Raw genomic sequence first — 15,345 nt, 5'->3', positions numbered from 1 at the left:
ACGCAGTGAGAGGAGGCTGAAGCAGTTTAATCTGTGCTAAAATGGCAAGGATTTGACACTCTGAAAGCGGGACAAGGAAGAGAAAGAAGCTTGTTCCTCAACTTTCTGACAGGAATCACTATAAACGAAGCCAACCCGGAAGGATTCCAGAGCTGGTCCTCTAATCTGCGAGTCAGGCACGCCTGGGGCTGTTGATTGTCTCCCCCTCCCCCTTTAATCCTCTGCAGCTGACAGAGATGAGAAAAAGAGCCGCTGATACTAAAACAAGACCCTTTTACTCTTAATACCCAAAGAAGCTTCAGTTAAAGGTTTCAGGAACAGCTCTGGAAAGATGGACTTCATTTACTGAGAGCGATCAGGGGCTGCAGAAGAGAAAAGGGGAGGAGGAGTAACTGCCTGAAACAGAGCTGTGGTTTCCCTCCCCGTCTGTGTCTTCAGCGACCTAGAGGGAGCTACTCTTACTAGTACAGCATGCTGTCTAGTAGTGCACTGTGGGGGTTAGTAGCATTGGTGTAAGATTTGGAGGTGGAGGTGTAGCCAGAGCAATAAAAACAATCAACAAAGACCGTCAAAATTTTCCCTTGAAAGAAAAATACACGTGAAAAAATAGCAACTCTGGTTTTTGGAAAAGTTAATTTTCGTCTCACTCATAAGGGAGAGAACAGGAGAAAGAGAAGACATAAAGATGATGGAATTCCTTCAATATATACCAATGGGGAACATTTAGGTTTGGGCTTAGTTTGTATTTCATGAATACATATGTCCTGATTGTGGATACCATGCATTTCCCCTAAGGAGTTGGAAGGAATGCCATTAAATGGTCAGCAGAGAATTCCCAGTTGTTCCCTGAATATAAAGGGAAGTCTTGGCTCTCTGTCCCTCCCAGGATTTACTAAGATATCCACACTCCATTCCATAGCTAACCTGCACCAGAAGATGACTGCTGAATCTCTCCTGAGGGGATATGGGTACAAATGTCTCCATGAAATTTTCGTAGGATGATCATTGCCCTTCCGCAGCCCTGTACCAGTTGTCACGAGAACGCTGCATATGATACTCGTCTCGAACTACCCTGTGCTGTGGTTGTTTATCCATGTTTCATTTCCCTCGCTGGCTTTTAGGAATATGGAAGGCAGAAACCAGTCTCATATTATGGATGAGTTTTGGCAAAAGTCACCTACCTTTACTACCCTTCAGTTTTTACCACCTATCAAATAGAGATAAGAGAACTTACCTTGTAGGATTGTTGTAAGAATTAAATGTATGAATACATGTAAAGCATTCAGAACAGTAAAGATGAGCAGTGATTATTACTGTAACATTTTTCTTCAAAAGTGCATGGGACTGGGCTTCCCTGGTGGCAAAGTGGTTAAGAATCTGCCTGCCACTGCAGGGGACACAGGTTCGATCCCTGGCCCGGGAAGATCCCACACGCCGCGGAGCAACTAAGCCCGTGTGCCACAACTACTGAGCCTGTGCTCTAGAGCCCGCGAGCCACAACGACTGAAGCCCGCGTGCCTAGAACCCGTGCTCCGCAACAAGAGAAGCCACCGCAATGAGAAAAGCCCATGCACCGCAACAAAGAGTAGCCACCGTTCTCCACAACTAGAGAAAGCCCGCGTGCAGCAACGAAGACCCAATGCAGCCAAAAATAAATAAATAAAAAATTTTTTTAAATGCATGGGACAGAATTTTTGAATGAATGAATGAATGAATGAAACATTTAAAAATCCACTTGGACCCTGGCCAATATGTTTTTTCTCAGAGAGAGATCCATAAATGGAACACGGATTCAAAAAACAGCTATGCTATATGAGAAATGGTCTGAAAAATAAGGGGAAGGAAAATACATTGTGGGGAATACACATCAGTATTCCCTGGTGAAGGCCAGGGAAGCTTTTTTTGCTTCGAAAAGAAGCAAAACTTCACAAACCTCCCAACATGAAAAAGTGAGCAGCATGGTAAGTAGCCAGACCTTCCGAATTTCAAGTTTGCTGCCCAGTCAGTGCTCATCCCATAGGTTCTTCCACTGAACTGACGCCATTTTATCATCGATACTGCACTTGCATTATATGTGATGTGTCTTTTGTCACATGCATCCTTTAATTCGCTTCCCACACCGAGGCATCCAAATCCCCTTTGCTATTCCTACCAACTCCCCGCGGCCTCTCTCTCTCTCTCTCTCTCTCTCTGGACCTCATTTCCCATTAGTCTCCCTGACGCTGCCAGCAGACCATTCCAAATCCTCCTCTGCCCCAGGACAAAAGCTGCACAGATGTGGGGAGAGCTGGCACCGGGGACTCTTAACAGCACCATCATCCCGTCGCAGCAGGATGGTGGTCGTTTCTCTCGGGGACCCGAGGCAGAAAAAGGTGGGGGGGGGGGGGTGAAAAAAAAGAAAAGAAAGACCTGAAGGCAGAAGAAGAGGGAAGACAAAATAAGCCATTGAAATCAGAAAGGAAATGCATGAGTGAGATTTCTATCAGGAAACACAGTAGGGGGCAGAGGCGTGGGGGCTGGACGGATAAAAACAAAAGAGCAAAATGTGCCGGGGGTTGGAGGGGGGGGGGCGCAAAAGACTAAAACACCATAAAAGTCTCGGAGGGGTAACACTAGGGAGGAGGGAGTGGGCAAAAGTATGGCTGAAAGGAGTTGAAAAGCAGGAACCGCTGGGGGGTGGGGTGGGGGGTCTCTCAGCTGGACTCCCTCCACATCCTCCTCTCTCCACCCTGTCCCTGTGGAATTCGTAAGCGCTCTCCCTCCTCCTCCTCTTTTCAACCCTCCCAATGCCCAAATTCCAGTTTCTCATAAAGGAAAGCAGCATGTCGTGTATTTGAGAGAAGTCCCAAAGAAGATGGGGGAAGAGAAAAATTCAAGCCTCCTGTGGCTTTTCAGAAATAACCACGGGGCCCGTGCCCCCAGCCGCTCCGCCTGGATTTCAAAGAGCTCTGAGAAGAGAGCTTGGTTGCTGACAATGTGGTGTCCAGGAGAATGACTAATCTCTCACGACTCCCGTTCAGAGGGCGGCGCCCTCCTGATTGTGGACCCCACTGCTCAGCGTCGATAAACGGTGAAGAAGAGGGCAAAAGCAGAGGGGAGAGAGGGGCTCCCTGGAGTAAGGATGCAGAAAGCAAACAAGCCCTATCAGTCAGGAGCCTTGAAAAAGGCCGACTGATTTCTTAGGACCCTTGTCATTAAAGGCATCTTTACAGGCAGGTCTTTGAACAGTTTTTAGGATTTATGTAATATGAAGACATAAAATTTAAAAAAACTAAAACTTCAAGAGGTTTGCAGCAACTGAGATTATTAGGAGGGACATCTCTTGATCTTTGGCACAGCGGAAAGTTTGTATTCGTTTATTTTTTTATTTACACGAATTCAAACTGATTAGACCCACCCACTCTGCAAACCTAATGCTAATTTACAAACAACGATGCCAGTCTGGTGGAAATCCCCGAATCCCAGTCTCACAGAGGCATCTTCGTTCGCAAAGGATATTTCCCAGGGAAATATCAGGGATATTTCAGGGGAATTTCAGAGTCATCATCATTATTGAATTAGGCAGGACTATTCACTGAGCAGAGATCACATTAAGAAGATGATTACAGGGAAAGGGGTCATGTCCCCGACTTCAAGAACACGATAATTTAAAAGAGTTTCTGTAATTGAAATGAGATGAATAGTTCTGCAAAGAAAGTTTCCAATTCTAAATGCACAGGTTTATAAAATTATATCAGCAACTAAAGATACTAAAACAAATGACAACAGAAATGGTTGCGCCGAAGTGCTTAGCTCTTAAGGAACATGGAGAATTAGGCTGACAACGTCAAAAGATTTTACCTCCGTGTCCCTGAATAACGAGAGATAATGAGGTTGATGTTTAAGAATGAAATTGACCATGCCTATCAGGTTGATAAATACTAATTTTAGTAAAAATCAACTGCAATTCAGTTTCTATTATTTGACTGTAGTACTAAAAGGTTAAAAATCGCCACCCATCAATATACAGTGATCCTTGGAATGTAGATCATAGTAAGATTTTATTTTCAAACAGAAGAGATGGATTTTGCTTCATGATCTCCAGTCTTTCCCCCCATGTATCTACTGGCCAATTGGAGACCCTGGTGAGGCAGACACAGCGACCATGAGAACTGTTTGCCTGTGAGTGAAGTTGAGGTGATTACAAAAATCTCAAGTGTTTTCTCATTAGTATAAATATTAAACCAACTAATTTAAAAAAGCTAACCAAAAAAATTAGAAAAATAAGCTTCCCCCTACCCCAAGTTACTAACAAATTCCTGTGTCCTTCAGTTTTGACACAGAGCTGTATCACATTATTCACTCTTTGCAAAAGACACCTGGGATGGAAAAGAAACTAGTTTAGTATTGGAATGTCAGGCTTTGATCAGAGCACTAAGAGATTTGCCAGCTGGATTTCATGCCAGAAAGAGTGTGTGTGTGTACTGATCTATGGCTGAGGTTAGAAACTCCAATTCTTATGAGCTTGAGTTACAGAGGCTTTTAAAGACCGTCTTAAGGGAGTAGAAAGAGAAGTTGGGGGGTGTGTGAAGATCCATGGTGTTAGAGCAATATCATCTCAGGCCTCATCATTCAAGTCGCTGGGGAGACCCAGCTGAGAAGAGGATTTATGGTTTTGTTTTTAGTGTAATTATGTCCCCAATATTGCATGGGACATACTTAATGCTTAAAAAAAAAAGTTATTGTTGTCTCGTATTTTTATCTGCTAAGCCTGGGCTTAGGACCCTGAACCAAAGGAAAATATAAAAGCAGAGCTCCAGGGAATTCCAGGTCAGTCAGTAGTTCAGGATATTGAGAAGGGAGGGTCATCATTTTCAACTGAAGAAGACAGAGTAACGGAGGGGGGGGTAGATTAAATACGGCCATTAATAATAAAGCAGAGAGGTCTATTTCCCCACCCCTTGAGCTGGGGCTGGCTCTGACTTATTTTAGCTGGCAGAATGCCACAGAGATGAGGCAGACTTCCCCAGCCTGGCCTCAGAATGTCTGGAAGCTTCCATCCTCACCCTCCAGGAACCTGAGGACCATCATGCTATGCAGAAGCCTGGGATGAAGGTCCAGGTGGAGAGAAAGGCTCAGGTGTCCCAGCCATCTCAGCTGAGAGCCCCAAACACGTGAGAGTCCATCTTAAACACAGACTCAGTCAAAACGGCAGCTCCCTGCAGCCTCATGGGTAAGACCAAGTGAGATACCAGCAGATCACTGATGGAGAGCGGATCGCAGAACGAGAGAGGGGAATGCCTGTTCTTCAGGAGAGGTAGAGAGGGGAGGAGAAGAGAATTCCCAAGTTGCCTCATCACTCAAATAGACAGCCAGTGTCTCACCTAACTCTAGAGTGGTATGCGGGTATGCGGGCAAACAATCTCATCGGGTAAAGGGCAAACTAGGAGGGAAGGATTGAGAATGATCAAGACGACAGCCACCAGGAGTACTTGAACCTGAGCTAGAGGCAAACAAAGTGACAGCATATATCTAGAGTTCACCTGAACTTTGTATAGTGGAAATCCTGAGATCTTTTCTATTGAGAAAAAAAATAACCATGGAAGCTTTGTGACCTTTATGCACTGTCTGTGGGGCTGGGTTCTAATACTTGGTTCTGCCTGTCACAAGCTTTTGAAAGAGTCACTAGAAGAGAGAGAAAACACCTATGATGTGTGTTGTTGGGGGCAGGGGGTGGGAGAGGCAAGCAGAATTGACGCCACCAACGCTTTCGCAAGTCTTGCCCAAAGAGGAGTGCTTTCATTGCTGGGGGCAGAATATGCACACCCCAGACACAGCACCGGAAATATATCTAGGCTTTCCCGAGCTGGCAGCCAGGCTTGGGATTATCCACTCTAGCCTTCCGGGGGAAAGGAAGCCTCTAATGACGACCATCCTACTTTAACTCCCTTTCCTCTTCCTAAACCACTCTGTCCACCATAATTCAGGCCAAGGGTTCAAGCAAACTCTGCATGGTGAGAAGGTACTGAAGACAAAGCAAGGTGAGTCTAATGTGACTGACAGTCTAATACTTACCTTACAAGGTCCTTGTAAAGATTAAATGATAGGATGTGCTCAGTATAAGCACATGGCATATAACCTGTGCTTGAGAAATGGTAGCTATGTTATCCATTTGTGGCTTTACAATAGAACTTAAGGCATCTACATACAACTGCTTTAAATTTAATGATGCATATATGCTTATATAGTTTTTTAGCCTGCAATTGCTTGATAACAGTGACTATTTTGTTTTGGTGTGTGTGCTGGTCTATAACAGGTAGTTCCTGTGAAGTACTCCACAGACATTTAATGAATGAATGAATGAATGGAATAAGACATGTTTGCTGAATTGCATAAAATGAGGAATAAAAAGGAATGTGAATCAGACACAGAAAACAAACTCATGGTTACCAAAGGGGGAAGGGCAGGGGAGGGATAAATTGGGAGTTTGGGATGAACAGATACACACGACTGTATATAAAATAGATAAACAACAAGGACTTGCTGTACAGCACAGGGAACTATACTCAATATCTTGTAATAACCTGTAACAGAAAAGAATCTGAAAAAGACTAGATATATGTTTATATGTATAAATGAATCACTTTGCTGTACACCTGAAACTAACACATTGTAAATCAACTATACTTCAATTTTAAAAAAGGGAATGTGAATGTGTACTAATATGCTTACTATTTACAACCTAAATATGATACAATGAGGGTAGGCCACAGGCTCAGTGCTAGGGCTCACAGAAAATCTTCCAGGATCTCTGTGTACCTGTATCTAGCAGAGCTAGAGACCCCTCAAAAACAGCCAAGCCAGGGAGATGTTTCCCCCTTCTTTCCTATTTTTCAGTCCTAGAAACACTATAAACGTGGGAAGCTGAAAGTATGGTCAACATTTGATATTCCTTTCATGTGTTTGTGCCTCTAAAGGACTATCAGAGCTACATGCTAAAGTACATGATCTAACACCAAATTACAAACCCAGTTAGGACACCGTCCGGAACGTGAACATGGCCGGCCACAGAGGACACGAGAGTACCAGATGTTTTCAAAGAGAATAAAGTGTGACTTGAGTTGAAAAGATGAATGAGACTCAAACAGAAAAAAAAAAAAAAGGGGGGGGGGTGACTAGAAAGATGGAAAAAAATAATGTTCATTACTCCTCAGAATGATCAGCTATAAATATGGATTAGGTACCTGGTCCCAAAGAATTAGCTTCCCAAAACATAAAAGCTCTTCTCAAAACAGTAAAGCACGCTATGCCAAGGCCACATTTGGTTTGTTTTCTAGTTTTTAATTAATCAGCCCCCAAATACCCTGCAAAGGCCTCGATATGAAAATTATTTCTGTTAATGTCTTGGTTAAGGTGACCTACATGTGTAAGGGATCTGGAATCCCAGCTCCCTCAAATAAGCAAGGAGAGTCAGCTAAAGTTGGAGAATATTTCCACCTTTCTGAGGACAGCCTGGATGAAAGTCAACTTAGAAAACTCAGTCTATTTCATAGATAAATGATTCTCGGTTCGCTGTGCCTACTCACCGTGGTCAAGGATATATTTCACAATCTCCCCGTTGCCGGTTTTAGCTGCGTAGTGAAGAAGTGAACAGTGGTCTGGTCCCTGAATTAGCAGGCTGCCTCCATTTTTATAGCTTTCTATTAGCTGAAAAAGAGACATAGGAAAAGCAGTTCAGGCACAGTCCAGAACAAGGGAAACAGCTAACCGGTGATAAAATAAAACTAATGTAACAAATCACAAATGTCTCCATCCTCAGAGGACACAGAGAGATGAAGTAACCATTCCTGGGTTGTGTTATCACTCAAATAGATGGCCAGTGTCTCAGCTAACTCGGGAGGGTATGTGAGTACTGAACAGCCTAAGTAAATGGAAACATGCTAAATTACTTGTTACTTTTCTGGGCACTGGTCTCTGTCTCAAGGGAGTAAAGGGTGGAGAGGAGAATAAAAGATTCCCTATGTTGGCTCAGCATTCTCTTGAGTGAAAGAACAATTAAGTCTATAGGCAGGAATAGCTTGATATCTGGTAGCCAAGCTCCTTCCCCGTCCTTTAGTTTTTTTCTCCAATCTCTGATGAGCCTAGCTACCAAGTACAGAAGCTGCTTCCCATTTTGCAGCATGCGCTCACAGCACATATGCACACAGCAGACACACGCACACCCATGTATGTCTCCTTCCTTCATCCAGATCTGCAGCCCAGCCTGTGTGCCTTCTGTTAACTGTCCAACATATACCCAACAAGCCTTGAGGTGACCCATGGGATAAGAGCCAGAAGGGTTCAGAGAATGTACTAGTAGAAACCTAAAAGACTTCAAACATGAGAGCAGCCTGGAAAAATCAGGTATCGCAGCCTGGGAATTAGGTGGCTAAATGAGGACACAGTCTAAGTTTGTGAAATACTAAACGTTCTAGGAAGTGTAACTGGATGTCCGTTCTCTAAACTGCAGTATATCAGAACAAGAAGAGCCTTTCTGGAGCTTCTAAAAGGTAGTTTTAGGATAAATAAGAATCAAATAACTCAGCAGGATATAAGCAAAAGGAATGTGTCTTCCACCAAGAAGTTAGATGGCACAGCATTATAAAAAAAAATCAAACAACTCACGAGGTTAAAGAGAGTAAATTCACAGTTCACACGTTCACTCAAAATCATAGAACCTCCATGTGCCAGATGCCAGTGAAACAAAGATGAATAAAACTCGGCCACTGGCCTCCAAGACCTTGCCGTCCATGGGGGAGACAGATGTGTAAAGAATTGCACAGAGACGGAGAAGAACATGAGGAGGGTAGCACAGGGCACTAGTAGGGGATGGAAAAAAGTCAGGAAAGACATCCTAGGAAATTGATCAGAAAGGAGTCGTTGAATGGAAGTAAGGAATATATGGGGTTTTCATGCCTAAACTGTGAAGCAAAGGAACAGGAAGAAGTAGCTAATTGTCTCCCACAAAAATCTAAGAGAATCCTGTTCTGTTCAACTGTCTTGTCTCACAATGACACTTCCATTCTTCGTGGGCAGATCCACAGAGGATTTGGGCTCAACAGAATAGCAGAGACGCAATCCATCATCTGCCCTGATTCTGCCTTTTTGGGGTGTTTATAGACACTGGGAATGTTCAGTTAGTCCACGGGCATTTTATGCAGCCCAGTGTATAGGAGCCGCTCGTGACAGCCTTCACACTGGGATGGTCCTGGGTTTTCTGTTCTCGGCTCACTGGTGCACTGCCACCCCCCACTCCCCACCCAACCTCTCTCTCTCTCCCTCTCTCGCTCTCTCGCTCTCGCTCTCCATCCCTTACACACACACACACACACAGAGTTTAATATTTATTGTACTTTCTACATGGGATAGAAAAATGAAAGAAGATAGAGAAGAAAATAGAAAAGAGGGCAAAAGTACTTGGGAAGGAAAAGAAAAAAAAAAGAAAAGAATGAAAGAGAAAAACCCTAAGCCTTTATATTTTACCTCTCAGTAAATAAGGTGTTATTGAGTCATTTCTTAGTCATTTAGGAAATAATTACAACAGAGAATGAAATAAAACAACCAGCTGAATACACTGATTTCCCATCTCTCAAATAATTCTCTACTAAGTACCCAAAAAAAGTGTGGTGATACACCCAGGGACCTGGAAAATCTGTTGCCTAGACTAAAAGTATATACAAAATAAAATGAAAAGGTTTCAAATGTACAACAGTTTGCAAAATTTTCTGGTTTAGAAGCTCTGCAAGGGGGAGGAATCAGGCCTTAACTCACACCTCTCTTTCCCACAGAATCCACTATAACGCCCTACAGGGAGTATAGGATAATATTGGTTTAATCCACTGCTGGGCAATGGCACTGAATGCACAGGCACCCACACTCCTTAGAGAGAGAGCACTTTCCTCTTAGTGGGTAACAATTCCTAGTAACACTATGATCTGGACAGTGGCACAGGCACCGTTCCCAGGATTACGTGTCTAAAGACGGCAGTTTATCAAGATGCTGGCAACCTTCTCACCATTTGTCTTCTGCTAATAACCTGTTAAAACTATAGCACAGAGATTCTGCGGTTTATTCAACAGATGTGCTTCAGAAGAACTTGTATACAAGGGCAGTGCTTCTCAGCTTTCTTTTAAGGCTTCTGGTTTCTCAATACGCAACGGCGCCATACTCCACGAGTAAGGCAGAGTCTCTGCCCAGGGGCAGTTGTCGATATTACAGAACAGATCAATGCCAGTGTGGGTTACACAGGGATATATGGGCAGTCTAAGTCCTGATGCCTGAAAATAACTTGGGGCCAAATACAGCTTTTAGGGTTTTCATACATTATATTATATTTTATAGCAAATATTTGCCTCCCCACTATGTTTAGCTACTAAAGAAACACAGATTAACACTATATTAATAAAACAGCTACCATTTTAGAGTCCCTTCTATGTAATAGGAACAGTCTTAAGAGCTTTACATGAAGTTTACATTCAATCCTCACAATAAAGCAAAGAGAGGGGCAATGTGATTCCATTTTACAGATGAAGAAACTGAGGCACCGAGAGACTTAGGTAATTACACAAAGTCACATATACAGTGGATGGCAGAGCCAAGATCTGAACCCACGCAGTCTGACTTCGGAATTCGCATTCACTCTAGAGGCAAGCGGTGACCACCTCCTTCCCTCTGAACTAAATTCGCCAGAAAACATGAGCACAAATCAAAATATTCGAGGCGGATCAGAGTATCTTCTTCCGATTCACTGTGATCCCCATAGTTCAAAACTGTAATCATGTCGCAAGATGTAGGCTCTTGCCTAGAGAATGTATTTCTGGGTATTGTCCAGGTTATTCCTACAGATGCATTCATTTAAAGACCTATCTGAAATGGAATCTTTAAACTTCAAATTTCAGAGAGGAGGAATTCCGAGCAGTGCAGGCACCACCTCCTGGGGACACGTATCGGTTGTATCTAGCTAGTCAAGGCAAAGAGCACAATGCCTTTGCACAGACCCCTCGCTATTAGGAGATGTAGAGATGCTGTGAAGACCCCTCTCATCCTCTCTTCCCAGTTCTCAAAAAGAGCATCCTTCCTCCTTCTAACCAGCTAGTACCAGGGGGACGAGAAACGATATACGGGATCCTGAAAATTTGGTGAGAAATGATGTTGATTGAAAGCTCTTAAAGAATCACCAAAAGTTCTGGTAGGAAGATATCTTACCTTCATAAGATCACCAGCTATTACTGCCTGCAAAATTGCTGTGGAAGACAAAAGAGAGATGTCCCATTAGTAGAAGACCCTCTCATTAAAATATTATAAAGGGCTGGATCTGTATTTTGGAGACACAGTCTACAGTTGGGGCAGGAACCAGGGGAGGAGAAGCATGCCAAAGGGTGAATCTGGGAACAGACTAAGGCCTTCCCTTTAGCCCTTCCCTACCTGGGCACTCATCTCATACATCATTCTAGAGTCTACCTGAGCCCCCTCCAGCCCAGGTACAGTAAAGAGAACATGAAATTTAGAGTCACACATATTGGATTCAAATCTTAGCCCTGACCCTTACAGGCTGTGGAATATACTGGGCGAGTTATTTAACCCCTCTGAGCCTGAGTTTGCACATCTGTAAAACAGCAAGTCTCAACTGTATAGGATCCTTGAAAGGATTAATTCAATCATCTAAATGTTCTTAACTCATCCACTGATGCAAAGTAGGTGCCTAATCATGATTGTTTCTGGTCCCTTCTTTCTAGGTCCCTCTACTTTGTCCTTTTGGGGTTCAAAAATCACTAGTAATTTTGTGTGTTTTATAATTATAAATAAATACCTACTGCTATGGAAAGAAGGACAAGAGACAGTAAAGAAGAAACACATATTTTGATAATGTTCTGAAGAAAATAACCATATATTTAGCATAAAATTCATAGGTGATTCTTATAGAAAGAACTTTAGAAGTCCTAGGTAACCTAAACTAATTGTAAGACTATGTAGCCGAGGGGGAAAAAATATAAGTACCTGTGCCTGTCATGTGGGGTGTAGAAGAGGAATGAGAAAATATAACTGATAAAAGGGGGAAAGAATACGTGAGTGTCTAATGGCAATTATGGATCCTAAAGGGAACATGTGTATTAGGTCGAAAATGGTCCCTTTAGAAGAATAAATACTTAGATTCTAAAACTGCTCAAAAAAAAAGATGATTTTAAGGCTTTAAAGTCACCAAAAAAATTAGAAGATTTAAAATTTATTTTTCAAAGTGTCATCTTACTCTTCTTGTTTCAGAGTCTCTCATATAGAGTTAGCCAAAAATGTAGTATCAGGTAGCAAAGTACATGGAGCCCTTGACCGTCACTGAACAAAGCCCTTGAAGCATTTACGATGAGCAGTTATGAGCCCTGGGTGACCAGAGGCAAAGGACCACAGGCATGTTAAACTCATTCAGTGGCCCAGGGCTGAGTGCCTTCCCTCAGACCAAAGCAGAAGCCTTGAGAACCTGTGGAAATGATGAGGGTTCCTTGAGCATATGGGAGGAAGAAGAATGCAGGAAGAATAGAGAAAAAGGAAGAACAGGAAAGAGGGAAGAATGTTTCTTTGCCATAACAAGCTGTAAGCAATCTGCTTTTTTCACCTCCCTTTGTCTCCCAGCACGATGCTCTTTGTCCACTATCAGTGCACACCAATCGGTTGTTGAACTGATTGAAAAGAGAGCAAGGAGAAAAGGAGTGAGAAGGCAATGGAGATAAAAATAACAGAAAGGGAATTAATAAAACGTTACGCGTCCAAAGAACCCAAGAAACGTGTCTCACTCCTAAGGGACTGCGCTCCAGGGAGCACTCTACGTCAAGAGAAGGAACCTGGATTTTCATCCCCAAAGCAATGAGAAGCTATGGAGGCGTTAAAAGTAAATCGAGGATCGCATAAATGTCCTGACACATGCCAGTTTGATTCCTCCCCTTCCCTCCTGCAAACAGAGTGCCGACCTGCTCTCAGCTCAATTGCTCCAGATTACCCCCATGACAGCGGCTTTCCAGTGCTACCTCAGACTCACTCAAAAGCATTTTTATTTATGTCTTTTGGTTTCCTACAGCTTCCCAATTTAAAGTCCCCATGAACAGATAGAAGAGCATATAGAAGAATCATAACCACAAATAATTTCCAATTGTACTGGAGACAGAAGACATGAATATTTATTTTTAAGTCAAGCAATACACTCAAGTTGCTATTATGCAAACACGATTAGGCACAAGGCCCTCTTCTCTCCTGATTAATGTCCTTCCCTCCTGAACACTGTTGTTTAAGATTTGCTCTGCGTAAACAGAGCCTGAATCCATTAGTATTCAACTCCAGATAATAACCTTCTGAAAGAGCAAGCTTAAAAACAAATAATGAGTTGTTATGATTATAGTATTATTCTTTATTATTTCTTCAGCTCTGAGCCTGCTTCTTGCCGTTTCCAAAACTCCTTCATACTGAGGCAACAGTGCTCCCAAATTCAAAAGAACAAGGGAAGTCAAATGGCCAGTGGGACACAAGGGTTATTGAGTAGGTGGATACTGTTTCCCAGACAATTAAATCACATAAACTTAGACAGTCAGACAGGAAAGTAAGGGGGTAGAGAACTGAAAAGTTTGTCAGTTTTAGAGCTTAGAAGTTGAATCATTAGTTCACAAGAAATGGTTTATTTTTCCTTCAGCACTGTGCCTTCCAATCAATTGCTAAATAGTAAACATCCTGAGAGAGAAAGCTGGAACTGAAAAGTCAGGACTACCAGGAAGGAATCACTGTCTTCCTTCTCACAGCCTCTCTCCTAGGCCTGGAATGCCAAAAGCCCGGACATCCTTAGCCGTCGGCGCACAGAAGGGAAAAAATGACTCCTATCACCCGGAATCACGATGGGGAGAAAACAGTCCAAGGGCCCACTGGCTGGCTCGCCTGCTTCTGCCATGCCAGGCCCTGTTCAAGGCTGACCGTACAAAATAGACTCCATCCTCTCAGGGAGCTGATATTTTGGCAAGAAATCCAAATTAGGAAGGAATATAGTTTAATTGAGTCTAGAATCATACTGCCTGAGTTTAAGTCTTGTGAGTACCATTAACTAGCTATAACCTTCTCCAAGCTTCAGCTCTCTCATTAGGAAAATGAAGATAAAATCAGTTCTTTTGAGACTCTGCCTTGCAAGTAAACTCAAGAAACAGCAGCTCTGACCACTGTGGTCTTCTGTGTAGAACACCATGGAATACTGATGTTTTTAACACCATTACACAGAAATGAATCACTTTCTTGTATGAAATGAGAAGTTTAGACTAAGGTCAACTATAGCTCTAGAACATGGCATATGACTGCTTCCAAAGGGATAGTTTAAGGTTGTGAAGTTTGCTTTGCAGACAAAAATATTTGTAAATAGAAAGTCTACAGAACTTGGCAAAGCCACATGTATGTTTATAAATCTCAATAAATCAACCAAAATAACTACTCTGTATATAAAGAGTCACAAGCCTGAGCATTTATGTCTATTTAAAATTTTTAATCTTTCATGTTCAGTTATTTTTCAGTTTTAAAATTAATATTCTGTTGCTGAATTGTCACTTGCTAATGATAGCAGTCATCTAAATCTTTTTTTTTTTAATTGTGGAAGAAAAAATTAAATGTAACAACAAAAACTGTTGAACAAAGAATGGCTTGTGGAGGCCTAGGCGGTAAAAATCAGTTGATTCATTGAGAATCATAAATATACGTCTGGCTTTGCCAAGTTCTGCATACTTTTTACTCCTAAATATTTACATCTGCAAAGCAAGAATCACAACATAAAACTAATGCTTCAGAAGCCATATTCCACATTGCAGAGCTCTATTTGGCCTTAGTTAGTCTAACCCTCTCGTTTCATAAATAAGGAAAATGGGGCTTGAGAAGTAAATTGACTTTTCCAAGGTCACACAGATAGTTAGCAATCCAGCTGAGAGACAGAAGGGCGCTTGTCTCTTTTATTTTTATTATTTCTTTTATATTTTCTTTTATTATTTCTGACTCCTAGGTCAGAGTTCCTTCCACCATGCTGTTTCTTCTTTAACTTGGAACAAGGTGGGCAAAAATTAAAACAACCCCAAATAAAAGGTTCATGAATGCATCACATAGAAAATGAAGTCAATTTATGGCTTTAGGCTGCAACTCTTTTTATGCCAAAGCGGATACGGAATAACAAGCATCCCTATGGCGAATGTCATGTTCACAATTCCCTTGATCTGATCACGACAGGTGTCTTCACACTTTTCTTTTATTACTTATTGCTCAGCTGCCAGAGTCTGAACTGTCAGATGCCCAAGAGCTTATTTCTCTGGGATACATATTTCT

General features: G+C 42.3%; 1 protein-coding gene across 16 annotated transcripts in view; it reads right to left on the bottom strand.

Moving 5' to 3' along the window:
* DGKI (diacylglycerol kinase iota) overlaps positions 1-15,345 on the bottom strand; it is a 463,467-nt gene that overhangs the window by 15,588 nt on the left and 432,534 nt on the right. For 13 of the 16 annotated variants that reach the window (XR_010842071.1, XM_059074881.2, XM_067042057.1 and 10 more), the window contains 2 exons: positions 11,224-11,261; positions 7,566-7,686 (listed from right to left, as the gene is read on the bottom strand). Coding sequence is in view for 14 of the 16 variants with exons in the window: in XM_059074881.2 (XP_058930864.1) it covers positions 7,566-7,686; positions 11,224-11,261 (159 nt within the window). In the remaining 2 variants the exon portion in view is untranslated. The remainder of the gene's footprint in view (positions 1-7,565; positions 7,687-11,223; positions 11,262-15,345) is intronic. The other 3 variants (XM_067042060.1, XM_067042062.1, XR_010842070.1) reach the window with 2 other exon arrangements.

This window comes from Kogia breviceps, chromosome 9 (assembly GCF_026419965.1).
Source record: "Kogia breviceps isolate mKogBre1 chromosome 9, mKogBre1 haplotype 1, whole genome shotgun sequence".
NCBI lineage: Eukaryota > Metazoa > Chordata > Mammalia > Artiodactyla > Physeteridae > Kogia > Kogia breviceps.
The sequence above is the reverse complement of the archived record's forward strand: the minus strand, read 5'-3'. Positions and strand labels throughout refer to the sequence as shown.